Genomic DNA, 27721 nt, shown 5'->3' on the forward strand with positions numbered 1-27721 from the left:
GTGTGTGTGTGTGTGTGTGTGTGTGTGTGTGTGTGTGTGTGTGTGTGTGTGTGTGTGTGTGTGTGTGTGTGTGTGTGTGTGTGTGTGTGTGTGTGTGTGTGTGCGTGCGTGCGTGCGTGCGTGCGTGCGTGCGTGTGTGTGTCTGTGTGTCTGTGTGTGTGTGTGTGTGTGTGTGTGTGTGTGTGTGTGTGTGTGTGTGTGTGTGTGTGTGTGTGTGTGTGTGTACTAGGCTGTTTCCGTTGTCTCCCTGCTGGGGGTCAGAGATAGACTGCTGCTCTCTTGACACCACCGTATGGTTAGCTTCCGTACCTACAGTAAACCATATTCAGGCAGCATTGTTTATATAGCATTATAGTGTCTTGGGGAACACATATACAGAATATGTCATTTAAAACATCTACAGAAAAGTAACTATTCAAGTAATATCTTGAAAATGGTTGCATTCAAGTAAGAACCTTTTCACTTGGGATGTGTTAGTTGGTCAAAACTGTCCGCTAGTCAACCAGCCAGCCTACCAGAAAGACATCCGACCAGTCAGCAAGCCATATAGTCAGCTAGCTAGCCAACAAACCAACTGGCTATCCAGTTGGTCAGCTTTTCAGTCAGTCAACTAATGACCCAGCCTGTCAGTCAGCCAGCCAATCAGTCAGTCTCGCTGTCGTTCTGTTTGGCTGCTACTCAGTGAAGCTGTGAAGCCTTTACGCATTGCAGCAGTGCAAGTCCTGTCAGTACAGAACAGAGCAGGCCACACCTCCCCCTGTCTAGAGGACTTTACAATATCAGTCTCTGCTTTGATGGACAATATATGCACATGCAAGCTTAGCCACACATGCACACATGCACGGACGCATGTATGCACGCACGCACGCGCACGCGCGCACACACACACACACACACACACACACACACACACGCACATGCTCACACACACACACATACACACACACACACATACATACACACTCTTTCTCTCACCTCCCCTCACACATACCACTCTCTTTGTCTTCCCCCTCCTCCCCTTCTCTCTCTCTCCCCCTTTCTTTTTTGTCTTGCTTCCTGTCCATCTCTGTCTCTCTTTTCTTCCTCTTTCTCCCTCCATACCTCCGCCTCCCCCTCCTCCCATCTCTTCTTCTCCCCAGGGAACTTAGAGTGCAGTAGAGATGATGGACAGCAGTAGCTGCTCCTCCCCTCTCTGTCTCCAGCAGAACAAGCTCACAGAGGCCACATTGCCCTTCACACAGAGGAATATGACCTGCTACAGTACATGAAAGTATACATCTTTAAAGGCCCAGTCCATAATCCAAACGTAAACAATTGGTTATCCCCAGCACCAAAAAAAGAAACTCCTATCAATTTATATATATCAACACAGTTTCATCAGAAAACGTAAATAAAGTACTATTTGACCACAGGAAATACATTTACGTATTGTATCTGCAAAAGTCCAATCATTGCAGTCGTGGGCGAGTGCTCTCACCACTATCTAACTATGATTATAGTTAGAGTTAAGGTTAGTTTTAACATTCGCTTAACGGTTATGCTATAAAGGTCGAGTTATGGCTTAAGGCTATATCTGTACTTGATGTTTGTTTGTTATGTTGCATATTTGAAATAAACTTCAATCAATCAATCAATCAATCAATCAATCAATCAATCAATCAATCAATGGTTAGGGTTCGATCCCCAGCAGGGGAACTTCTGAAAACATTAACATTTATTTTTTGTGTATATTTGTAATATACACATGTTACATTTTCAAAACAATACGTAAATATATTACTTATGGCTATGTACATTATGTACCTTTTTTCCTGTGGTTGATTAGTACTTTATTTACATAATTATTTTAAGTGAGATCGGGCTGAATATATAATATTGTATGTCACAGTGTCACCTCCCCCCAGCAGAAAGCCCATCTCCCATCACTAACATTCTACTATACTAGGTAAAAACCTACTACTAGGTTATTCCTGTTGGCAGCAACTATTGGTGCTTTTCCTTTTTGTGGCAAAGCACATCTATATGACGTGTGCAATGTCACTAACTCACTCAGTCAGTAACTCGTAATTCAGTAAGTTGGTGGTGACTCGCTTTGCACCCCACTGTGTGTCCTTGTTTTTCACTTACATTTGATTTGTATATGATTGTTGTGGACAGTGTACCAAGTAAGTTTCATGACTCAACGGCCTATGACATGTATTCAAAATCCTGTTATATCATCTGAGCTAGTTTTTATTCTTCAGAATTCTATTTTGTAAATCCAGTAGTCTACAGCTTTCAATTACCCAGGCCATTGTGACATCATCATGAGAGCATTCAGTTCTCAAAGTCAAAAATCCCATAAAAAATCGTTAGTCACCTGAATCAGACAATATGTTTGATTTTCTTTGTTCCTCAAGTGTTTACTTTTAAGGAGATGGAAGGCTTGCATCAGAGAGCACTGTGTTCCTAGCTGTACGTGGGACCTGCCTTGATTGATGACAAGGCATTTACACTGAGGGGAGGTGGAGCTTATTTATGCAGTTTCAGATTCATGAGGCACTTTCAATTTATTTGTGGAGAGTCTATACACAACTGCATTCACTCAAAGTTAATAGTTAAGTACAGGACCGGCTCTAGGACTGCCACCAAGCCTCTTCAACTCATTCAGAACGCAGCGGCCCGCCTGATCTCAAACCTACCGAAGTCAGCCCATGTCACCCCACTTCTTAGGGACCTGCACTGGCTCCCCATTGCTGCACGAATCCGCTTCAAGGCCCTCGACCTGGCATACCGTGCGGCAAAGGGAACCGCTCTTGCCTACCTTCGGTCAATGGTCTCTACACACCCTCAAGACCCCTATGCTCTGCATCTTCTGGCCGCCTCAGACCCACTCCTATCCGAGCTCCGGGAGGGTCATCAAGGAGAAGCCGCCTTTTCTCAGTCCTTGCCCCACAATGGTGGAATGAACTGCCCACCCCAGTTAGGACAGCCGAAACCCATCCAATCTTTCGCCGTCGACTAAATATGCACTTCTTCAACCATTATCTTTTTTTTTATCTATTTTTTGTTCTCACTTTTTTCTGTATTTTTCTCCCATCCCAATTTAGTCGTTATGCCAATTCCCTTCCTGGTCATTGCGCGCATTGCCCCACTGTCGGCCTAGGGAGGGTGAAGACTACCACATGCCTCCTCCGATACATGTGGAGTCAGCCAGCGACTTCTTTTCACCTGACAGCGAGGAGTCTCACTGGGGGAATGTAACGCATGCAGAGGTTCACGCTATTTCCCCCCGATCCCCTCCCTGCTGAACAGGCGCCCCGACCGACCAGTAGGAACCGCAGTTTACAACGACCAGGACACACACATACCACGCCGGCTTCCCACCCGCTAACACTGCCAATTGTGTTAGTAGGGACGACTGACCAAGCCGGAGGTACCGCTGACAGCTGGATTCGATCCCAGAGTCTCTGCGGTGGTAGGCGAGTGCATTCTCCACTGCGCTACCCAGCCACACCCCTTCCACCATTATCTGAAATAAAAAATAAAATAAATTTTAAATAAATTCTCCTTCCAAATAGACCTGCCATTCATTATTTTTGCATATATTGCTTGGTTAGTTATTCTTTTCTAAAGAGCATTCATTAAAAGTGTTTTGAGTTTTTAGTTAATTTTATTTTATTATTATTTATTTATTTATTTTTAAATATCTTGCAGATAAGGCGGCTGGGTGGCGCAGCGGAGATTGCGCTTGTCACCAATGCAAGAGACTCCGGTCTCGAATCCGGGTGTCAGCATTCCCTCTGGCTTGGGCCAGTCGTCATACTATCTCAATTGGCAGAGTTAGAGGGTGGAAGTCGATGGGTGGGGATTGGACGTTGTGGACAGCGACTCCTACAGGTCGGTTGGGAGACGCCTGCACAGCAGAGACAGGAAGTAGCGGGGGTAGTGTGAGCCTCCCATGCGTTACACCTCGCCACTGAGAGTCTGCGCTGTCTGGTGAAAAGATGCGACAGGCTGCCTCCTCGTGTACCGGAGGGGACACGTGATGTAAGGCTTCTATCCTCCCTACGACCGACCAGTGGGAGGCATAGTCGAGCAACATTCAAGACAGGGGAGGGAGAATTGGAAATACGAAATTGGGATGGGAGAAAAATAGAAAATAAGGAGAAAAAGTGGATAAAAAGAAAATAATATATCTTGCAGATAAGGAGCCTGTGTCTGGTTTTTAAGGTGGCATTACATTCATTATTCAATTATAATTATTACAGAAAATATTACTTTAACTTTCACTTTTTATTTACAGTATACAGTATATGTTTTGGGGACTGTGGATGGAGCATGGATGCACATGAAGTCCTATCAAAAAGCTGCTCTCATTTCAGTTTTTCATGTAAGATCCATATTATACTACAGTTGGTGAGTCAGCAATTTAAAAAAAAATCTTTTTTAAAGATACACAGTAAAAATATATTTTTAAAATACAAATAAAAACTTCAGTGATTGACTATGAGAAGGAGAGGAGATGTACAGAGTGTCTGTACATTTCATAGAGAAGTCACTCTGGAAAAAAAAAGTCAGTAGGTAACAATTGATTTACGGAGGTGTTTTTGTCTCTTTGAAAAATGTACTGGCCCTTTTCATTTGAACAGCATAGCCTGTATGGATTGAAATTCCTTATGTGGTTTTTCATGTGAAATTCTCTCTATTTCAATGCACAGTGTGAGGATGAACGCATGCGTTGGCCCGTCGAGAATTGAACCTCGGCAGTTCTTCATCCGCAACACAGACGCAAGGCGAGTGATGGGGCACCTTTCAGTTGCTTCAGTGGCCGATGATGGCAATGCCTGCCGCTCGATGGCTGTAGTGGAGCTGGGTCGTAAGAATACATTCTTATTTACAGCAGTGTCCTGTGGGAGTGGTTACAAAGGGAGGGAAGGTCACATGTGCACACACACACATGCATACACACACACACACACACACACACACACACACACCTGGGATAGCATCAAACAAATAAGAAACAAACAAACAAAGCTACATTGTGCTTCAGTGTAGGCCTAGGCTTGTGTGTGTGTGTGTGTGTGTGTGTGTGTGTGTGTGTGTGTGTGTGTGTGTGTGTGTGTGTGTGTGTGTGTGTGTGTGTGTGTGTGTGTGTGTGTGTGTGTGTGTGTGTGTGTGTGTGTGTGTGTGTGTGTGTGTTGTTTGAGAGGGTCTATGGGCTATAAACAAGGTGATGGATGAGGGCATCAGAGTGTGTCGACCGGACAACAGCCTCCTGTGTCTTGATTAATTGATCCACGAGTGCTACTGCAGCATCTGTGTGTGACCTATGTTTATATGTGTGCTCTGAGTGTATGTATGTGAACCAGTTTTAACTGTACTATGTTTGTATATGTGTGCTCTGAGTGTGTGTATGTGAACCCGTTTTAACTGTACTATGTTTATATATGTGTGCTCTGAGTGTGTGTATGTGAACCCGTTTTAACTGTACTATGTTTATATATGTGTGCTGAGTGTATGTATGTGAACCCATTTTAACTGTAGTATGTTTATACATGTGTGCTCTGAGTGTGTGTATGTGAACCCGTTTTAACTGTACTATGTTTATATGTGTGCTCTGAGTGTGTGTATGTGAACCATAAAGAGGACGGTTGTTTATCGTGCCATTAATCATTGGAATAACTGCCCACTGAACATAAGTAAATTGAATAGCAAAGTGTCTTTCAAATACCACCTGAGAATGCACTACTTAAATATGTGAGCAAAATATTCTGATGTTTATAATGATGTCTACAATGTTTTATTGTTTTTAGATTATCATTGTTAATTAAGTGAATTGTGATTGTCATATGTATCTCATGTATTGTTGTGTTTTGTGTTGTCTTTCTATGTGGACCACAGGAAGACTAGCTCGCCACTTAAGTGCCAGCTAATGGGGATCCTTTTAAACAATAAACAATAGAAGCTTATTCAATTCCCTACCTCATAAAACCCCTATCTTACCTACCTATCCCTACCTTTCACTCGCAGTTTGACAAAGTTTTAATGAATCCGATCTCCTTTGATTGATAGGCAACTATCTTTCAAGGGAGATTGTAAAGTCGAAGCCCAAGGGCATGCAGACACGCCTCCCAGTGAGTGCCTCCGGTACATCCGTGTGCGCATGCCAGAAGAACACGTGATACACTATTTCTCCTAAGTTAACCTTCTGTAGTGTGGTAGTGAAATGGTTAACAGTGCCAATTTCATCAACTAATGGTCAAAACATCCTGTCTGCCTGCCTTTAAAAAGAACATTACTTTATTGTCAATTCACTATAGAACAAGCGAACCTTTGCATACTGATCGGCCACACCACCTATAGGCCATCCTGGTTAGGGGATGAATGTAAGTCAATAGAATGTCCACAAAGGTATGGTGGTGGTGGTGTGTGAAATTGTGTGTGTGACTGAGAAAGAGCAAGAGAGAGGTATGCCTGTGCATTCCATTCCATTTTATAGTTTGCTGCAGTATGCATTATGGTCTGGCCATAAATAACAGACCAGCGGGGGGCGCCTGTGGTGGTACGTGTCTGGGTGTGCGTGTTCGAAAGAGAGAGGGAGAGAGAGAAAAAGAGTGTGTATCTGCGTATGTGCATGCATGTGTGTAATTGTGTGTATGGGCATGTGTGTATGTGTGTGTATGCATGTATGTAAATGTTTGGCTGCATGTGTGAATGTGTGTGTGTGTGCGTGTGCGTGTGTGTGTGTGTGTGTGTGTGTGTGTGTGTGTGTGTGTGTGCGTGCGTGCGTGCGTGCGTGTGTATCTGTGTATCTGTGTGCACATGCAGCCTCCAGTCTCCATGCTGCAGTAATAGTTTGTGGATGGGGAGAGAAGCAGTGGGGTGAGCACAGCATGCCCAGCCAGCCAAGAAGCAGTCACCCTTACAGGGGTTGTTATAATGATGTGTGTGTGAGTGAGAGCGAAGGAGAGAAAGAGAAAGAGAGAGAGAGAGAGAAAGAAAGAGAGAGAGAGAGAGAGAGAGAGAGAGAGAGAGAGAGAGAGAGAGAGAGAGAGAGAGAGAGAGAGAGAGAGAGAGAGAGAGAGAGGCCATGTACACAGATGTTTCTAAAAATGCATTTTTCATCCCTCTGTTTTCAAAATAAATTCCTGTCCACACCAACACATAAAAAATCTCTCCATCCAACACAAACATGCTCACATGAATTGACCTGATGGGAGGCTGCAGGGGGCTCTCCATGGCCCTGATTGCAGAGAAAATACTATATCCCTATACTGTATGTTGGGAAAGGGGCCATTGGTCATGATGTTAGCATCTCCCAAAAGCTCAGTGTAAGCTCATTTTCAACCATCTACAGTACACGTATACAGGCAAAACTGAGCATTTTTAAAGGGAATGTGTATGATTTTCAATCATTTGGAATGAGGACCACATACACTCTACCACAAAAGAAAAGAAATCCAACATCAAACTAACTTCACCAAATGATGTGCTTTAGAGCATAATGTTGTAATTTTGCAGATAAACTAGCATACATTGGAATTACTCAAGTTGTCTAGTTTCCAATGATACCTCCCTCTATATGTGTTCTACTCCCAAAGACACGTCGGCCACATCACTATCACTATATAATTTTCTAGTTTCTCGTTTTCTATTACTCTCTGGTCTGTAAAATACAGTGCTGGTGTAGTTTTTATTTACTGCTAACTATATCAGCCATTCATTTCCAATAAAGGCTTTTTAATCTGTGGACCAGTGTAATGGGTTTTCATTACAGGTAAATGATGTTTGGCTACATGTATTGTTTGTTTGCGGTGACTCACTTGTGACTTTCCACATTGTGTAAACGTATCCTCCATTTGTGCATGGTTCAGCTTGTCTTGTAACTTGGAAATGGTTCCTTGCTTCTCAGCTAATTGGCTGTTATTTGTTGCAGTTGTGCTGATTGACCTGCCAATATATAAGCTCTAATGGTTAGAAAGTCGCTTAATGGTGACCCAGGAGCGCAACTTTCTGTCTTGTAATTTGGTTGATTCTCATAGTGATCATCACTAGTGGCCTCTTGGTTGCTTTATATCAACTGTAGACCTGAGATACCAAGAAACTGGTCAATGAAGAACAGTAATAAACATCCATGGAAATGGAAATGATGGTATCGTGACAACAGACCTTTGGGGTGGGAGGTCGATTTGATTGATGTTTGATTGACGCGCATTGGAGTGTGTGGTTCAAAATAAAAGATATTTGCCATAACTCACATAGTATGTTTTCCAGGAAGAGAAAACAATGGATTTAGACAAAAATATGGAATTATTTTGTGAATCGTTTGGCACATAGTGATAAATAGATGAGAACTAGGTCCAGACAAAAAGGGTAGAATGAAGGGGGGGGGAAATTGACATTCAGTCCTTCCTACCATGGAGTTTTTTTTTTTTTTTACTAAAAAAGTGCAGAGTTTAACACAACATGCCACAAAAGTTTGCCCCAGTAGCAGCAAACCTCTGGCAATAATGGTGTTATTTGCCACTATAGCAGCAAATAGTTGGCTGATAGTTTGCCACATAAATTTGCCAATAATACCAGTTTCTAGCAATTCTGTTGGCAGTTGGATCAAGCTAAAGCACTACCAGTCAGCTTATTAGCGTGGTTTCCTCTGGCAAACACACTACTATTATCGCACATATTATTATTATTCTTTCCACCCAGATTTTGTCACACTTCTCCCACAGTTTTCACCGCACATGTAAGGTGTCAAAACGAGCGCATTGCTCCAACTCGGGTTGCTATTACTTTGGACATTTTCTGCCAATGGTTTGGCCACAAAGCCACTTTAATTCTCAAAATGTTCATCTATAGGAATGCATTGTGGAATGTTCAAGATCCTAGAGTGTGGGCTGCTTCTGTCTAGAATTTAGCATGTTTTCTAAATCACCACGTGCCTTAGATTTTTACTCAATCTCTGACATTTCTGGCTCAAAACACTCACACACTTCCCAACTCGCTCACTATTTAATTGTTTGGCTCTAGTGTGTTTGATTCTTCTAAAATCAGCACAAGTTCAACATGTGCTGACCCCCGCTCTGCACTTTGACTGAGACTTAAAGAGGCAGTTCACCCAAATTTCAAATAAGCATATTTGTATGCGACTTTAACTATTTGTATGCTTTATTATTTTATTATATTGCCATTGCTGCTGTAATGTTAAGGAACCAAAACCAAACAATGGCACTCTCCTGTAGTATTTGTATATTGATTGATTGAAAATTTTCTTAACAGATTGCAGAATGGGTACAATACAGTACAGCTCAATACACACAATTGTTAAGGGGATGCAGACCAAAGACTTTCGTCTTGTTTACATTAGGGTCCCCCATTTTCAATTCATATGACATACATGACATACAGATAGACAGTACTGTTACATCTAGACATTTATGGTGGGGTGGGGGGGGGACTGTACATTGGAGGTGGTTAAGGGGTTTGGGTAGGCGGGGTGGGGGGACACTGTACATTAGAGGGGGTTGGCTTTGGACATTTACAGTGGTTTTGAAGGTGGGTAGTGATTCACATTCCTTTACATGGGCCCTCAGGTCGAGGAACATACATCCCTCAGGTCGAGGAACATACATAAACTTTCAGTTCAAATAAGAGAATAAAAACATGGCATCACAGATGTTCAGTGTGTGTGTCAATATAGGCCTGATGAGTGTTGTTTCCATTTACAACCAATCATACAATAAAAGGGCAGTAGAGCATTCCACATTGATGTGGCATAATTGTGAAACGTGTTTAGTCCCTTGTTGAGCCAAATCTGGGTTTAACATGATTTGTGGAGCTCCCTCTGGTGTTGTGGTCGTGGTATTCACTGACCTTTGGGAAGTATTTGACATGTACATGGGTACCTTAGTGGTGTGTAGTGTATCTTGTAGACCAGGCCCATTGCAAGTTGCTGTACTCTGTCGTCTACTCTAAGCCATCCTAGGTTGTCAAAGTGGGCAGGGTGAGGTGGGTTCTAGGAGTAAGGTCAAGCAGTAGTCTGACCAGTTTGTTTTGTGATGTTTGTAATTTAGTTTTTAGCGCCTTTGAGGTGCTTTGGTACCATGAGGTGCAAGCATAGTCGTAGTACCCTTGAATGGGTGCTACTGCCAGAGTCTTCAGGGTATTCTTGTTTACCAGAGAGGAGATCCAGTACAAGAAACTAGTTCGTTGGTTGACTTTTTTGATTACATCGGATGCCATTTTGTCACAGGAAAGATTTGCCTCTGGGATGGAACCCAGGTAGGTACTTTCATCTTTCCTTGTGACAATATTGTCACCCACTGTAACTGAGAAGCCGTCGGTCTTGCTGAGTTTGTTTTTTTAACCGAAGAGAATGGACTCTGTTTTACCCAGGTGTAATGATAGTTTGTTATCAGCAGTGGTGCGTTATTGAAATCATCTGGGGTGACAGGATATGAAGATGTGACAAAGAATTTGAAATCTTTATAGCATTGCCAAAAGCCAAAACCCCACACATGAATAGAATAAAGTATTATTAATGTTTTGACAGCCTCATGAGGTAAAGCACTTTGCAGGGATAAGCTGCAGCACTGCAACAATTTCACATACCATGCTTCTCTAGAAAACATTCAGCCTCAGTCGCTTGGTAACTTCTCAATTCCCCATATAAAATGATAAATGTATAAATAAACCCTGTGAATTATATTGACATATTGCCTTGTACATTGAACGCATGAAGGAACGCTGGAGTTACACTTGAGGACATCTCGGAATATCATCAAAATGCTGACTCGACATCTTCGTGCATGCTGCCTGTCTTCTGCAATCATCGAAGACATCCGCGACACTATGAGGATGATGAGGTAATGCAGCAGTCAGGGAAACAGAAATCCAACGGCGCATGACGTGACTTGGGCTGGGCTTCCATTCAATCTGCCAGTAAGTAGCCTCACAGCCTACATCCCACCCAGAGAAATCTTTATCAAGCAACCGTGACTTCTCGTTAGCACTTAGCAGCATATAGCGCTTTCAGGTGTGCAATGATGCAAAAACACGGACACTGGTGCCAAGGGCAGATGATGCTGTTTCTGAACCTCGGAGTCCCCCGCCCACCTCTACTGTACAAGGCGAACTAGCACCTGACTGTGCAGGCCCGACAACCGACACATCAAATAAATAAACGAGTGGATATAAATAAATGGCTATTAAATGACACGGCTATTCTTCAATCGTGACGAGGCCGAGTATAGAACTTAGTTCGCACAAAAAAGAAGAGGCACGGGATGTTTGAGAGAAGAAATAGAAAGAGAGAGGGTACATGTGATTGCCATCATCAGCATCATCATCATCATCATAAGGGGAAGGAGGCAGCCAACTGCAGTTCCCCTCTCCTGCTCTGACGCGAGTGCAGTTCCTCGTCTTTCGTTGCAGGAAGATCTCTCTCTCTCTCTCTCATCACTCGCTCTCTCTCTACCACTGCCGCTGCACCTTTACTTGGGAATAAGAGGGATGTGTGAAAACTGAGCGTCTAATAGAGAATCCCTCAATTCGGACGCCTTCGTTTACTACGAGGACAACATAACGCGTATCGTCTTTTTTGGTTAGCACTTGGAGATTCAAACAAGGTAAAATATCCTACTAGAAAGATCATCCAGCGAGACAAATATGATAGTTTTGTGTTTGGTGGTGGTGGTTTATGACGGGACGGGGGATTCTGATGGAGCTGTCCACCCCAAATGGTCCTGAAAACCCGGGCCCCTCGCTACTATAGGGAGGCGTGTGATCATGGCTAACGAGGTGCTCGGGGTTCATATAAGGTAAAACTAATGTCAGGAATACTGCAGAGATGAGGACCAAAAAGGTAGGAACCCGACTTAAAACGGCGACTGCTTTGCAAGTTTGGAACCCATAGGGTCATCATGCCGGTGTTTCGGCTTTCATGGTCAATGCGCTACGTTTCCAAAGACAAAGAATATCAAAGGCATTTTGGCATTGAGCTTTCACGTTTTCTGCACAGGCCGAGGATACGCTACTGTTTCGGTGGTTTTCTTCTCTGTGTGCTGCAGCCTGCAGGTGTAGCGGGTTATACTCGCGAGGCGCACGGTGCACCTTCCCTTTCAAGTATAGGCTGTACACTGTACTTCACCTAAAAGTATCCCCCCTTTACCCAACACTGTAGACACCTACCGTAGGCTTTGCAAAGGTTGGCGTGATCACTTCTTACAGTGGCCTTGGTTATAGCCTCCATGTGCGGCGTGTGCCTATATCCGCTATTCAGCCCCCTATACCGCCTACACTGTTTCATCCTTGACCTTTTTATGTCCTTCGAGTTATTTACAGTACGCGAGACCTCATAGTCAACCATAGCGTCAGCATAAATGCAAGATGAATCGTGGTTGTAAATTGAAGACGCAACAATAAACTAGTCCCGCAGTCATCATCACCACCGTATAACCCGTGACCGTCCCGTCAAGTGTATGGGTTAGGCTACTTTTTGTGTAAAAGAAGACCCACAGGAATCGTGTGGTCACAGCTGTTCAAGTTATGATCCATGATCCTGCCAGTGTATCTTGATGTTATAGGCTCTACTCTGTCCTGTAGGTTATAGCTCCCATCTCCTGCCCGTGTATCTTGATGTTATAGGCTCTACTCTGTCCTGTAGGTTATAGCTCCCATCTCCTGCCCGTGTGTCTTGATGTTATAAGCTCTACTCTGTCCCTGTAGGTTATAGCTCCCATCTCCTGGACCGCAGTGGACCAGGGTTGAACGTGAACGCCGCCAGCAGGGGACAAGAGCACACGCTTCATCATGAATTTTGTCATGAAAGCTGCGATGGGAGGTAGGTTAGTACGAGCCTAGATGTTAACAACACTGCCGCATGAAGGTGTCAATGAAAATGGTGCTATAGCAGCAGCAGTAGTGTAAGCTGCTACGGGGTGGTGGGACAGCCCACCCTGCGCAAAACTATTGACTTTGGGTTTCTCCTCTCTCTCTCTCTCTCTCTCTCTCTCTCTCTCTCTCTCTCTCTCTCTCTCTCTCTCTCTCTCTCTCTCTCTCTCTCTCTCTCTCTCTCTCTCTCTCTCTCTCTCTCTCTCTCTCTCTCTCCCTCTCTCTCTCTCGAAGCACATTGTAAATCAAATGGGCATGATTTGACTATCTGCTGAAAATTATACCCTGTGGACCCAGTCTGTGAAAAGTCCAACTATTTTTATAAACTGAGGCGAGCAGCACAACTAAGAAAATCTGAAATGTACATTTGACAAATACATTTGTCATAACAAGTCCCCACAGGCCATTGCTCTTTAAAGTGTATTTTTCATCAGTTGTTCCCTAAAGTGCACAATACAGCACATAAAACATTGCTTTGGCTATGAGCTGTTTTTAGAACTGACCGTCTATAGCACATGTATTAGCACCATATAGTAGTAGTAGTAGTAGTAGTAGTAGTAGTAGTAGGCCATTATAGTAGTAGTAGGCCAATTTGGTCCTACCCAGTTGCCAATCCTTGTGATATTGTTGAAGGCAAAAATTAAATCAGTTATTAACAGGGTCTGCTTGGCGGGGGTTGCCCTCCCCTTCATCAGCACACCATGTTAAACACACCCCTCAATAGATGTATATCTTAGGGGAAATTAGTGGCAAGTAACTGATTACTTGCCCCCCACCCCCTTATTAGACAGTGGGGATGGGTGGGGATTGAAGAAAATATGTAACACACAAGGGGTGGGAATCACCAGGGACCTCTGAATTCAATTCAATTCAGACTATTCGAGATGCGACTCGATTATCTAATTATTTGCATCACGGTTTTGGTTACATGTGATTGAATACACATGTGATTTTAAAGGAAAAGTTCACTTTGTTTAAAAAGCCTATCTGATTCATCACAAACTGGGAGTCTATCTATCCCAAAGGAACAGGCATATATGTTTTGGTTTTTGAGAAGTATAAATAGTTAGCATGTGTTAGTAATGCTGGAGGAAGACAAAGCATGCCTCTGAAAAACCATGAATCCTTCCAAACAATTTCCGAACCATTTGACAACACCGTTGACTATATAGAATGACTATATAGACATGCTAACAGACATGCTAACAACATGATAACAGACCCGATGACTTGCACTGGCATCGCTAACAATTTGTACTTACAATATCCCAAAAACAAAGACACTGGTGCTAATGGTTTTTGGATAGACTGAAACGATTCAGTTTGTGACATATAAACTGCATAATACCTGTATGATCATTTTTACACCCCTTTTATTGTATGAATGGTTGTAAATGGAAACAACACTCATCAGGCCTATATTGACACACACACTGAACATGTGTGATGCCATGTTTTTATTTTCTTATTTGAACTGAAAGTTTATGTATGTTCCTCGACCTGAGGGATGTATGTTCCTCGACCTGAGGGATGTATGTTCCTCGAACTGAGGGCCCATGAAATACATTCAAAACCCACTGTGTTGTTTTAAAATGCTTTAATTGTCAGAGAGGAAATCTGTTACCTTTTTCAAGTTCCGGAAAATAATTGATTCATCCAACAGCAGCTCTGTGCAGCAGTGACAGTGTGCTACATGCGGCAGAGACAGAGGTTTATAGGGGAGAACCAGGACCACTGTAACAGGGGATAAAAAAAATTAATATGGTTAATAATTCAAATCACAAACACAATGTGATACTGCTAATCCCTAAATCCCAATAATCTGTGGTTTAGATGCTTTTCTTTTGTGAAATTATGACTGTTTCACGTCTAAAGCCTTCCTCCAATTAGTAATCAAGTTAAAACGCCTGAAAAGGAGGGGGGGGGGGTAAAAGTTCACAATTCTGTTTATGCTTGACATTGAAAGGGGGTTTAGGCTTTTAAACTTTTTAAGTATAACGTTTTTAAACTTACTACTACAGCAAAATATAGCTACCGTATGCCACCAAGCATAATTTTAGAGAAACAACAAACGGAGCCATTGGCACTCACAAATAAGAATCTAATACTTTTATTAATGCACAGCGGCAGTCGTCATGGGACACATTTTAGCCCTAGGCTTTCCTCAGCGTTACTCAGGGCTAGGGTCCTGAGTAGACCTATAGGGGCTGAAACACCTCTGCACATTTACGTAATACAATGATTATATTGTTATTTGTTAGTGTTGACGACTGTTAGCTATTTCTGTGATTTTCTTTGGGTCGGCACCCATTATACTCTGAAGACATTTAAGTTGTGCCAGTTCATTTGCAGTACAGCTGTGTGTGTGTGTGTGTGTGTGTGTGTGTGTGTGTGTGTGTGTGTGTGTGTGTGTGTGTGTGTGTGTGTGTGTGTGTGTGTGTGTGTGTGTGTGTGTGTGTGTGTGTGTGTGTGTGTGTGTGTGTGTGTGTGTGTGTGTGCGTGCGTGCGTGCGTGCGTGCTCGCGTGCGTGCGTGCGTGCGTGCGTGCGTGCGTGCGTGTGTCATTGGGATGCAGAAGATGGCAGTGCTGCCTAGCTCTGCATAACCCTTTGAATTCTTAAATCAACTGCACTGCATTAGTCCCTGGCTATCGCACACTCGCCTGCCTGCCTTCCTGTCTGCATGCACTCCACCTATGCTGGTAAGAGGGAGACTATTTCACTGAGAGAGAGAGAGAGAGAGAGAGAGAGAGAGAGAGAGAGAGAGAGAGAGAGAGAGAGAGAGAGAGAGAGAGAGAGAGAGAGAGAGAGAGAGAGAGGGAATGAATGTGTGGGTGGGCCTGTGTACATTGTACATTCATGTTAATAAATTCACTTGTACATTGAGCTTATCATTAATGTTATTGTTGCCATGCATTAGCATACATCCTTGTCATATCTGTGTTTTGGAACGTTTTCCCTCATTGGAAACAGAGCTGTCTTTATTCTGAAGGGTCTGGAGAAATGCTGACAGTCTGCTGAATGTCTAAATAGGCTCCTGTGCACAAAATCAGATAATGAAACAAACCAATTATCTCAGTGGAATCAATCTACCAAAACCATCAATCCAACGGTCAGTGCAGTCAGTCAATACGTCAACAAAAGTGAAATATTGTTGAATCAATGATATCGAAGGTCAGTCCCCCTCAGAGTCAAAAGTGAAAAGGCGACAGAGCGTAAAAATTTACCCCCTGAACAGATTTGATTGAATGAATCCACTCCATATTATCATAAACATATTCTGACACAGTATTAATCAGTAAAAGATGGAGCAAAAAATTTAAGTACATTCAAAATGATGTTTGAATCAATAAAAATAATTTCAGGAGAAATAATTTATTTTTTGTCTTTGGTGTTTTTTGACAGTATCAGTCAAATGGAGGAATTGGAGTTTCTTTTCTTTCTTTGTCAGTTAATGATGTCACCTCTGGCTCTCAGCCTGATTGTATTTGTGTATATTATGACAGAGACAGAGAGAGAGAGAGGTTTTATTGCTCTTTCTCTAATGTCTGCGGATATGCACATAAGTGTGTGTGTGTGTGTGTGTGTGTGTGTGTGTGTGTGTGTGTGTGTGTGTGTGTGTGTGTGTGTGTGTGTGTGTGTGTGTGTGTGTGTGTGTGTGTGTGTGTGTGTGTGTGTGTGTGTGTGTGTGTGTGTGTGTGTGTGTTTGTGTGTTTCTGTAATAGGATGGATGTGGTTGAGTGCATTAAGCTATCATTCATGGCAGGCGTCTTTGGTTACAGATATCTGTACATGGGAACAACACTAACAGCGGCTGTGCCTGCTGACACAGCGAGACTCCTACCTTTCTCACTACAAACCCACCTCTAGGCTACAGCGTCCTGATGTGGGCTTTCAGAAATGCAGCGGTTTATGTAAGCTAAGGTCCAAAGATAGCTACTGACTCCCACTGCTGGAAAAAGTACTCAAGCCATTTACTTAAAGGTAGAATCTGTAAAGCTGTCAAACAGCGACATCTAGGCAAAATAGCCCCTCCTGGTACTGCACTTTGTTCACGTTTGGTTTTGGTCTGATGTGTGGGTTGGAGTTAAGTGTGTGAAGGGGATGAGCTGCTATGGACCAAGGACCAGGACCAATCTCCTCGCTGCTCCTCGCCTAGAATGCCCTCCCTGACTACCTCAGAGTACCACAGACCACTGCTTCCTTTAAAAGAGGACTTAAAACATACCTCTTCACGAAAGCCTTCCCTTAGCTTTAACCTTTTTATACATGCCTTGTGTGTTTTATCCCTTTTTTTATGCTTTTATGTCTTGTTTTTTAATTGCCTATGTTTTTAAAGTCTGTTTTTACTCTGATATTTGGTTTCCAAATATAGAGTGCACTATAAATTGAATGTATTATTATTATTATTGCCGGCCACACCTCAGGCTCTGCCAAGAGAGTTTCACACTTTGACACATTTTGTATATAAAAAATGTATTCCTCAAAGGGACTTGTGACTGCAGAATACAGCTGGTGAAAAAAGGATAGGGTATTCCCTTTGAAATGTAGTACAATGATGTAGTTCCCTGAAATGTAATTATTCAAATAAAGAAAGTGATTTTGTCAGAGTAGCATAATGACTGACAGCCAGCATGACCTCTTGTTTGTAGAAAATATTTAGTCAGAGTAGCCATAATGACTGACAGCCAATACCTCAATATTCTGTTTCCTCAACATTACAAAACCTAAACCTCCATGTTTTGGCTGCATTTACTTAATGAACAGAGCAACAGGATGTTCCCATGGCAGTGTAAACAGAGAGAAATCCGCTTCAATGCAGTTTATCTTTTGCCATAAAATCTGATCTGTGTCATGAAGGGTTAAACATAGTTTCGATCTAGTCTGTGTGTGATTGTTGTGTGTGTACCTGTATGTGTCGGGCTACTGGCCTGAGGGGCAGCTGATTCTACTACTGTGTGATTCTAGCGTTGTACTGTGGAGTAGATACCACATGTTGTAGTAGTCATGTCTACATGCATTTCACACTCCAAAACCAAGCTGTTAGGAGCAGAGATTCCTGCTAAAGCCACTTTCTGAGGTGGTGTTCTTGCTGTTAGAGTCATCTTTATTCTGCCGTAATGTGGAAAGCACATGGTGCACATTGCTCGGGTGATATTTGTCATGTGTAGCTGCTCCCAGTGTTACATAGCCGCTACAGACCTGTCAAGCGGTCATTGTTTAAAATAGCATTCAGGCTGTTGCTCCACACTGTGCCGGTGGCTGCTTAGTGGAATTGTAGACTGAGCGGATGGATCCGCGCTGCGGCATGAGCCTCATGGTACTGCACTTAAAGGGAAATGTCTGCACACGTTTCTGCTCAGAAACTACAATGGGCGGGTAATTTGAATTTCCTGATACCTTGATCGTCTCTCAATCAACTTTGCACTCTCTCTTGACAGGTAAAGTAAGTAAGTAAGTAAGTAAGTAAACTTTATTTGTATAGCACCTTTCTCAGATAAAATCACAAAGTGCTTCACAGAAGTAAAACATAGCAACATAGAGATGAATGCACTACACATAAAACAATTCTGACACGTCGTAAGCATAGGCATAGTTACAATTAAATAACTAAATATGAGTGCAACTAAAAACAAAACAACAATTATAAATAAATAAACAACGTATACAACCAGGAATTATTTAAAAGCCTGTCTGAATAAAAACGTTTTCAACTGTTCCTTAAAAGTGGATAGGGAGTCAAGTGAACGCATAGAAAGGGGGAGGGTGTTCCAAAGGGTAGGGGCCATAAATTGGAAGGACCGGTCACCTTTTGTTATTAACCGGGTCCGTGGGACAACCAGGAGATTTTGGTGGGAGGACCTAAGTGCACGACTGGGGGAGTAAGGGCGCAGTAAATTAAAAATGTACACAGGGGATCTACCTTGGAGGGCTTTAAAAGTTAAAACAAGAATTTTAAAATGGACACGATAATTAATGGGGAGCCAATGTAGAGTGGATAAAATGGGGGTGATGTGGGCACGCCTACTTGTCCCAGTTAAAAGCCTTGCCGCTGCATTTTGAATGATTTGCAAGCGGTTTAGCACAGATTTATCCAGACAGGTAAAAATTGAATTGCAATAGTCCAGGCGTGATGAAATAAAAGCATGGATGATCATTTCCATTTCAGCTCTAGAAACAACAAATCTTAATTTGGCAATGTTTCTGAGCTGATAAAAACATGACCGTGTGAGCTGGTTGACATGGCTGTTAAAAGACAGAGAGTCATCAAAAATTACACCTAAGTTCCTCACATGAGGTTTGACACACTGACCTAAGGGTCCAATAGAATTTTTTATAATGGGGATGATGTGGTCGGGAGCAATAATGAGGGCTTCTGTCTTAAAGGAGTAACCAGGAGTAAACACGTATCCTCCCCTTGTGTGTGTTTGCTCCCAGTGGCAACCTTTAACTGGTGTTGTTTTTGCCTCAGTGTAGTCCTTTGTAAAGGAGGAAGCTGGAGCATGCTCAGTAGTTTAGGGATATATCTCTGGCCTAAATATTGTACTTGTAATAATGTACACTACATTTGTCTGAACCTTTACATTGAAGAAAAAAGTTTTGTATACAAGACGTGATGAAGTTGTTGAAAAATATTGCATCAAGTTTGAATGCCCTCAATCATTGACATACAAGAGCACTAAATAGAATTTGCACTTTTATTATTGAAATACAATTTATGATATATGAAATACTTAACACTTTCTTTACACTAAAAGAGACCAAAGACAACTATTCTATCAGTGTTTCTGCTTGAGACATGCAAGTGTGGAGCATGAGGGGGGAAAGCATTTGAATCCATCCTGTGGCCACAGAAGGCGGAGTGCTTATTGTTAGGATCTGTTGTTGGTCCGTGTTGGTTTCTCTGAAGCCTCTTATTGTTAGGATCTGTTGTTGGTCCGTGTTTGGTTTCTCTGAAGCCTCTTATTGTTAGGATCTGTCGTTGGTGTGTTGGGTTTTTCCTGAAGCCTCTTATTGTTAGGATCTGTCGTTGGGCCGCGTTGGGTTTTTCCTGAAGCCTCTTATTGTTAGGATCTGTCGTTTGTCCGTGTTGGGTTTTTCCTGAAGCTTCTTATTTTTAGGATCTGTTGTTGTGTGCCACTGTAACCCTTATGAAGAAGTATCATGTTAGTTTGAGGGTCGTTTGTACCGGCCATTGTATAAATTGTTTACCATGGTACAGCCATTTTATAAATGTTTACAAAATTGTAAATTGGCATTTAAATAACACCATGGTGTAATCTAATTTAAACCATGATACCGAATGGTAATATCATACACACACACACACACACACACACACACACACACACACACACACACACACACACACACACACACACACACACACACACACACACACACACACACACACACACACACACACACACACACACACACACACACACACAGTTGTACTGTCCAGACGAAAGGTTAATGTGAGAAGAGAGACTGGGCCAGAACAGGACAGCCCGGCTAAGATCTGGGTCATTGCATCTACGACAGAATAGTAGCTGTAGTTCTAAAGAGCAGCTCAGTAGCAATAAGGTCCACTTAGCGTGCACTGACACTGGAACAGAAAGGCCCATATTTATGTGCTGCAGATGTTATCTTTTCATGCTGGTCAGAACAGCAAACAATCAGATTTCCTTGTTCTTTTCCTCCATATTTAGATAGCTTTAATGATTTGATTGCCAAGGTAAATTGGCTATTGGCTTTCATGAGAATATTAGATTAACTTTAAGGTGCAATTTGGAAGCAAAGCTAAGGACAACTCAGTCATTTGAAAAGTTAGATTCAAGTGGAAATATAGAATATTTATATACAGCTTAACACATTCCCTGCCATTACTTATATCCATCAATATAGCCAGTCTGCCACCACTGTAAGCCTATGGAGATGTTCACCTTCTTTGCAGGGCTATAACTTTTTAAATTGTATTGCTAAATTGACATTACTATGGCCCATTCAACATCGTTTATCTATCATTCAGGATGTAAGAACGTTATACTTTTTCATTCATACATTCATACAAAAATACGTCTAGAATATAAGTATGTTTTTATCGTTTTCTGCATTAATTCCTAGAACGTGAGTTATAGGCCTAAACGCATATATAGATTATCGATTGCCATTTATTCCCTAGACACGCTATATTAAAAAATGCAACTGTATATGATTGTATACGTTATGCTTCATCGTCATCATGCGCAGAGGAAAGTGGGGGGGGGTCGTTTATAATTCCGTGATCGTCAGTAAATGCTTTATGTAGTATGGGTGATATATTGATCAGATGGTTTGCAGTGAAATTAATAAACAATTGGGCTGAAAATAACGTTAGCGGCCTCTTACCGTGTGTCAAAGAGACTGGCGGTGAAATATCCCAAGTATAGGACATCGATCGCCTAGGTCCATTTCCGGATTGTATGTCGCAATAAACGCCGAAATCATATAGATTATTAAGTTTATAAAGCGATCGATATGTACTATAGTGTCTGTCGGGAGCCTTGCAACAATGTCTGACGGCCGGATGAATTTAATCGACGCACACCTCCCACTTCCTGTTGTTCGAATGTAACTCGCCCGACCATCCACCAGGCGGCGGTATTGAACCGTCGTTGTATTGAGCCGTAGGGTCCAGCTGCAGCGTCTGAGGTGTATATATGAATTATGAATGCCATGGCGAAAAAATTTTCATTGGTTGTTTTATTCATTTAACTTTTTATCTTTATCTCCTGTAGCACTTTGAGATTTTCACAAATATAAAGTGCGGTACAAATAGAATTTATTATTATTATTATTATTATTAGTAGTGGTCATAGTAGTAGTAGTGGTAGTAGTGGTGGTAGTAGTGGTGGTAGTAGTAGCAGTAGTAGTGTTAGAGCCAGTATTTTGAAGAAAAGCCACTTAATTGTGACGTCTGTAATCAACGCACTATAAAGGACTACAAATCCCACGGCGCCGGCGCTAAAAGCCGCAGTGAAGGCAACCTGTTGAGAGACGCGGTCGGGAAACAGTTTTTAACCTTTTCATACCTTTTCATAACGTACCTTTTCGTACTACACGTATCGTACCCGTACACGTACATACAAATCGTACAAATACCCTTTAAGTTATAAAGTTATATAAGCATTATCAAGAGGTGGCTGGGTGGCGCAGCGGACTAAGCGCTCGTCACCAACACGAGAGACACTGGTATCGAATCCGGCTGTCAGCGGTGCCTCCGGCTTGGCCGGCCGTCATACTGGCTCAATTGGCAGAGTCAGTGGGAGGGAAGCCGGTGGGGTGGTATTCTGGTCGTTGTAAACAGCGACTCCTACAGGTCGGTCAGGGTACCTGCACAGCGAGGGAGGGAGATGGTGAGGGTAGTGTGACCTCCCACACATTACACCTCACCAATGAGAGTCCGCGCTGGCAGGTGAAAAGATGCTGCTGGCTGTCTCCTATGTCTCGGAGGAAGCATCTGAGGGCTCCCTAGACGACCAGTGGGGGGGCACATGCGAGCAACGACCAGGAAGGGGAGGGGGGAATTGGCATAACGACTAAATTGGGATGGGAGAAAAACACAGAAAAACAGGCAAAAAAAAAAGCATTATCAGGAAAGAAAGAATACCTAAGGTGTTTGTTATTTTCTTTGAGTTTAGCCTATTTCTTTTGAATATTGTAAAGGCCTATTTTCTTTGTTGCATGTGCAAATGTTTGGTACTTTATTTTGAGCAAACACATCGTAACATCATCGAAACCATCGGAGGCCAAGCAACACTTCGAACTGTGAGTAATTTAAAGAAAGAAACAAGTTAGAACTGTCTGTAGCGTCTAGTGGCTTGATGGAAAGACTGATTGATTGATTGATTGATTGATTGATTGATTGATTGATTGATTGAGATTGATTGAGATTGATTGATTGATTGATTGATTGATTGATTGATTGATTGACAATGGAAGGAAGCCACGACAAGTAGTAGTAGTAGTAGTGGTAGTAAAAGTGGTAGTAATAGTAGTAGTAGTAGTAGTAGTAGTAGTAGTAGTAGTAGTAGTAGTAGTAGTAGTAGTAGTAGTAGTAGTAGTAGTAGTAGTATTAGTAGTAGTAGTAGTAGTGGTAGTAGATGTGTTAGTAGTGGCGGTAGTAGTAGTAGTAGTGGTGGTGGTAGTAATAGTAGTAGTAGTAGTAGTAGTAGTAGTAGTAGGTAGTAGTAGTAGTAGTAGTAGTAGTAGTAGTAGTAGTAGTAGTAGTAGTAGTAGGAGTAGTAGTAATAGTAGTAGTGGTTGTAGTGGTGGTGGTAGTAGTAGGAATAGTGGTGGTGGTGGTGGTGGTAGTAGTACTACTAGTAGTAGTAGTAGTAGTAGTAGTAGTAGTAGTAGTAGTAGTAGTAGTAGTAGTAGTAGTATTCTTGCATGCAATATAGTCAATCCTCACTACCTCATAATCACAAAGGACACAAAGGTGCTATATACTGTGAATACTAGGGATGGGTACCGAATTCGGTACTTTTGAGGTACCGAACCGAAACACGTCGGTACTACGTCTTTTTTACCTTTTTTCTTTTCATGTCAACGTTCACACGCACAATATATGCTTACCTAGGATTTGACTTGATTCAACAACAAAGCAGTCGGAGCAATGGCAAGCCGAAAACTGTCGAAATTGTAGTTATTTGAAGTTTGGATCTTTTTTTCACAACTGAGGTAAATTACATTTCTTGAGACTAAAGTACCGAAAAAAGGTACCGTTGGGTACCGGTATCGATTCACAGGTACCGGTACCAGTACCGTATCGGTTCAAATGTGAAAGGTACCCATCCCTAGTGAATACCACTCTTATATAGTTTTCCTGTATATATTATGCCTAGTCTATACTAGCTTCATTTTAGTTTTTTTGTTTACCTTTTACTTTTACATTATTAAACATGTGATGGCCTTTAAAATCAGAGTCATTCATTGTCTATAGAGCAGCCCTAGACGTTTACATCCCAGTTATATCACAAATTGGAGGGTTCTCTCTCTGATTTATAACTGGGGCACAGGAAGAACATTATGTGACTTCTTAAAATGGGTGTCATTCCCCTTTAACAGCATGCAGCATTCACAGAGGGCACTTTGTAACGATGAGCCATAGTCCACATTTTGTCAAACCTGTTTAGTTACAGTATACCTTGAACACTTCAACCACTTACTCAAACATTTACTGTTACCTACTAATGATTATTTGAGCAACATACTTACATTAAGATCAATGATTTCGTAATGAAGCAGTCTATGGATTAAAGTCCAGTGAAACGTGAAGGCACCTTGAAATGTTCTTGCCTCATTTCGCCCCATCTCATGAGAGGAATGAAGCTAATAACATTTGCCACCGTGCTAATGTGATTGGCTGAGGGCCTCAGCTCTGCATCAGTTGATTGGTGCACCAATGTCACCCCCCCGCCCCCATGTCACACACACAGACACACACACACGCACACCTCCCGACCCCACAAATCCAATTCAATTCATCAAACTGACCTTGAGTTCCTCTTAGAGTGAGTCTACTCCACAATGAGAGAGAGATTTTTATGAGAAGGTGGCTGGGTTTGACCTTCTTGAAAGAAACACATTTTAAATATATATCATGTGCCGTGGGTGACATTAAAGGTTGAGGTAACATGAAGACATTCTCACAGACAATTTACTGTATTTATCACACACCTAATAAAAACTCTTACATTTGATTAAATAAAATGGACATGTTTGCAGACCTCCTATAAATGGGACCGATCTGCTGATCTAGGATCAGTTTTGTTCTTAGATTCAAGATTCAAGAGTTTTATTCATCACATACATACCAGGGCATACAGTGAAATGCAGTTGGCCATGCCCGCTACGATTGTGCAATAAAACAATAGTAATAGTAATAATAATAAAAAAGATAACTAGAGTAGACATGGTAAATAAACATGTTAATAAATCGCTTAAAGGCACTGGATCCTATGTACATTCCTATACAATGTGCAGTTTTTCTTCTATGTCCCTATACTATACTTGCTGTTACTAACTATACTATACAACAATCACAACAAGTTATTTTCTTAAAGTGTCCTTTTCCTTCCTTTAAAGTGTCCTTTTCTTGTGTGTTTAAAGTGACCTGTGGTGCGTTTGTGTGTGTGCGAGTGCAGCATGTTGTGTATGTGTGTTCATGTGTGCTTGTGTGTGGAGAGATCAGTGTTCATTGTTCTGATGGCCTGAGGGAAGAAGCTGAGCCTTAGTCTCTCTGTTCTTGTTGCGTATATACGGAGGCGCTTGCCTGACCGCAGCAGCTTGAACAGGCTGTTATTGGGGTGGTGAGGGTCCTTCATTATTCTACAGGCTCTGGATTTGCACCTCCTGTTGTATAAGTCCTGCAGGGGTGGTAGTGCAATACCTGTAGTCCATTCTGCTGAGTGCACCACTCTCTGTAGGGCCTTCCTATCCTGGGCCGTGCTGTTTCCAAACCAAGCAGTGATGTTCCCAGTCAGAATGCTTTCTACAGCCCCGGAATAGAAGGAGTGGAGTATCTTCCCTGATACTCTGAACTTGAACCTTAATTGTCTCAGGTGGTAGAGGCGCTGTTTCGCCTTTTTTACCACAGTGGCTATGTGAGTTGACCATGTCAGGTCCTCTGTGATGTGGACTCCCAGGTACTTAAAACTGCTCACCTCTATGATAGCCCCATTTATCCACAGTGGCTTGTGTGTCCCCTGCTGTATTCTCCAAAAAATCCACGACCAGCTCCTTGGTTTTACCTTTTTCTCCCCATTTAAAATGTTTCTCCCATCCCAATTTCGTATTATCCAATTCTTCCCTCCCCTGTCTTGAACGTTGCTAGACTATGCCTCCCACTGGTCGGTTGTAGTGAGGACAGAAGCCTTGCATCACGTGTCCCCTCCGGTACACGAGGAGGCAGCCTGACGCATCTTTTCACCGCAGCAGCTCGAACTCTCAGTGGCGAGGAGTAATGCGTGGGAGGCTCACGCTGCCCCCGCTACTTCCTGCTTCCGCCGTACCGGCGTCACCAAACCGACCTGTAGGAGTCGCTGTCCACAACGTCCAATAATCCCCACCCACCGGCTTTCCCACCCTCTAACACTTGCCAATTGTGTTAGTATGAACGACCGGCCAGCCAGTAGCAACGCAGAGAGCTGGGCTCGAACCCAGCGTCTCCTGCGTTTGTGGCGAGCGCCTTGTCCACTGCGCCAATCAGCCGCCCTGTCGTCCGCAAACTTTACTATGGAGTTGGAGCTGAACCTGGCCACACAGTCATGTGTGTACAGTGAGTACAGCAGAGGACTGAGAACACAGCCCTGGGGGGACCCGATGCTCAGGGAGATTGAGTTGGAGGTGTGTCCACCCACCCTGACCGCTTGGGGCCTGTCGGTCAGAAAGTCCAGGATCCAGGCGCTCAGGGCGGTGTTCAGACCCAGATCAATCAGCTTGTCAACCAGTCTGGTGGGGACTATGTTGTTGAAAGCTGAACTATAGTCAATGAACAGCAATCTCACATATCCCCCCTTCTGACTGTCAAGGTGAGGAAGGGTGCAGTACCTGGGAGACCGTGTCGTCAGTAGACCTGTTTGTCCTATATGCAAACTGCAATGGGTCCATGTTATGGGGAGGGAGGCACCCCCCCCCCCCTCTCTCTCTCTTTCTCTCAAACACACACACACACACACACACACACACACACACATATAAGCATACCTGTCAAGTTACATAATACTGTGCGCCTGCGTCTATCACGATAGATTCAGACAGCCTGCACACCCACCCACATGTAAGGTAAGTGCATTCACAGACACAAGCACACACATTTATGGTTAAACAGATGTTGCAGTGCGAGCCGTCTCTATCCAGGCTGCAGCAGCACTATACCTCCATTTCTATCTCTTTATCTATGTCTGTCTCTCTGTCCATTTATCTGCAGCTCCTTCTCTCTTGTCTACTCACTTCCTTTTTCTCTCTCTCTCTCTCTCTCTCTCTCTCTCTCTCTCTCTCTCTCTCTCTCTCTCTCTCTCTCCATGTATCTCATTCACTTCTCTCTTCCTCTCTTTTGTCCCAGCGTACACACACACACACACACGCACGCACGCACGCGCACACACACACACACACACACACACACACACACACACACACACACACACACACACACACACACACAGCGTGTGTAACATCAGTGTCTAGTTGGAGGGCCGTGAGGAACAGTGTCCTTTTATAATATAATCTGATCTAGGCCAATGTCAGTGAGGTTGAACCTGGTGCAGCCTGGATACAACAAAGTGGAGGTTGTCCTCTATTCAACCATGACCCCCCCCCCCTCTCTCTCTCTCTCTCTCTCTCTCTCTCTCTCTCTCTCTCTCTCTCTCTCTCTCTCTCTCTCTCTCTCTCTCTCTCTCTCTCTCTCTCTCTCTCTCTCTCTCTCTCTCTCTCTCTCTCTGGCTATGTCTGAAAGAACACACTGCTTACACACTACACTATTCACACACGCACACACACACACACACACACACACACACACACACACACACACACACACACACACACACACACACACACACACACACACACACAGAAAGAGAGAGAAAGACATCCATGCACACTGATATACTGTTGCTTCTCTCCCTATCTTCACTCCCTAATTACTTCTGAAAGCCCACATTCAAAATCCCATTTAAACAAAGCTACACTCTTTAAAAGGATGTGTCACTTTCAAAATACATGGGTAAAATACAGTTTTGAACATATAATACATCTTGAGTTATTTTTCAACCGGGAGGCAAAGTCAATGTCATCATCACT

At 42.8% G+C, this 27721-nt stretch overlaps 1 protein-coding gene across 1 annotated transcript in view; it reads left to right on the top strand.

Moving 5' to 3' along the window:
- Positions 1-11520: 11520 nt before the first annotated feature.
- Positions 11521-27721, top strand: part of cplx2a (complexin 2a) — a gene marked incomplete at its 3' end in the record, with an annotated part of 51270 nt that continues 35069 nt past the window's right edge. Inside the window, exons 1-2 of the mRNA XM_084317992.1 lie at positions 11521-11609; positions 12709-12823. Coding sequence (XP_084174118.1) covers positions 12793-12823 — 31 coding nt within the window. The 5' untranslated portion in view covers positions 11521-11609; positions 12709-12792. The remainder of the gene's footprint in view (positions 11610-12708; positions 12824-27721) is intronic.

The sequence above is a fragment of the Notolepis coatsorum genome (assembly GCF_963971535.1).
Source record: "Notolepis coatsorum genome assembly, chromosome: 7".
Lineage (NCBI taxonomy): Eukaryota > Metazoa > Chordata > Actinopteri > Aulopiformes > Paralepididae > Notolepis > Notolepis coatsorum.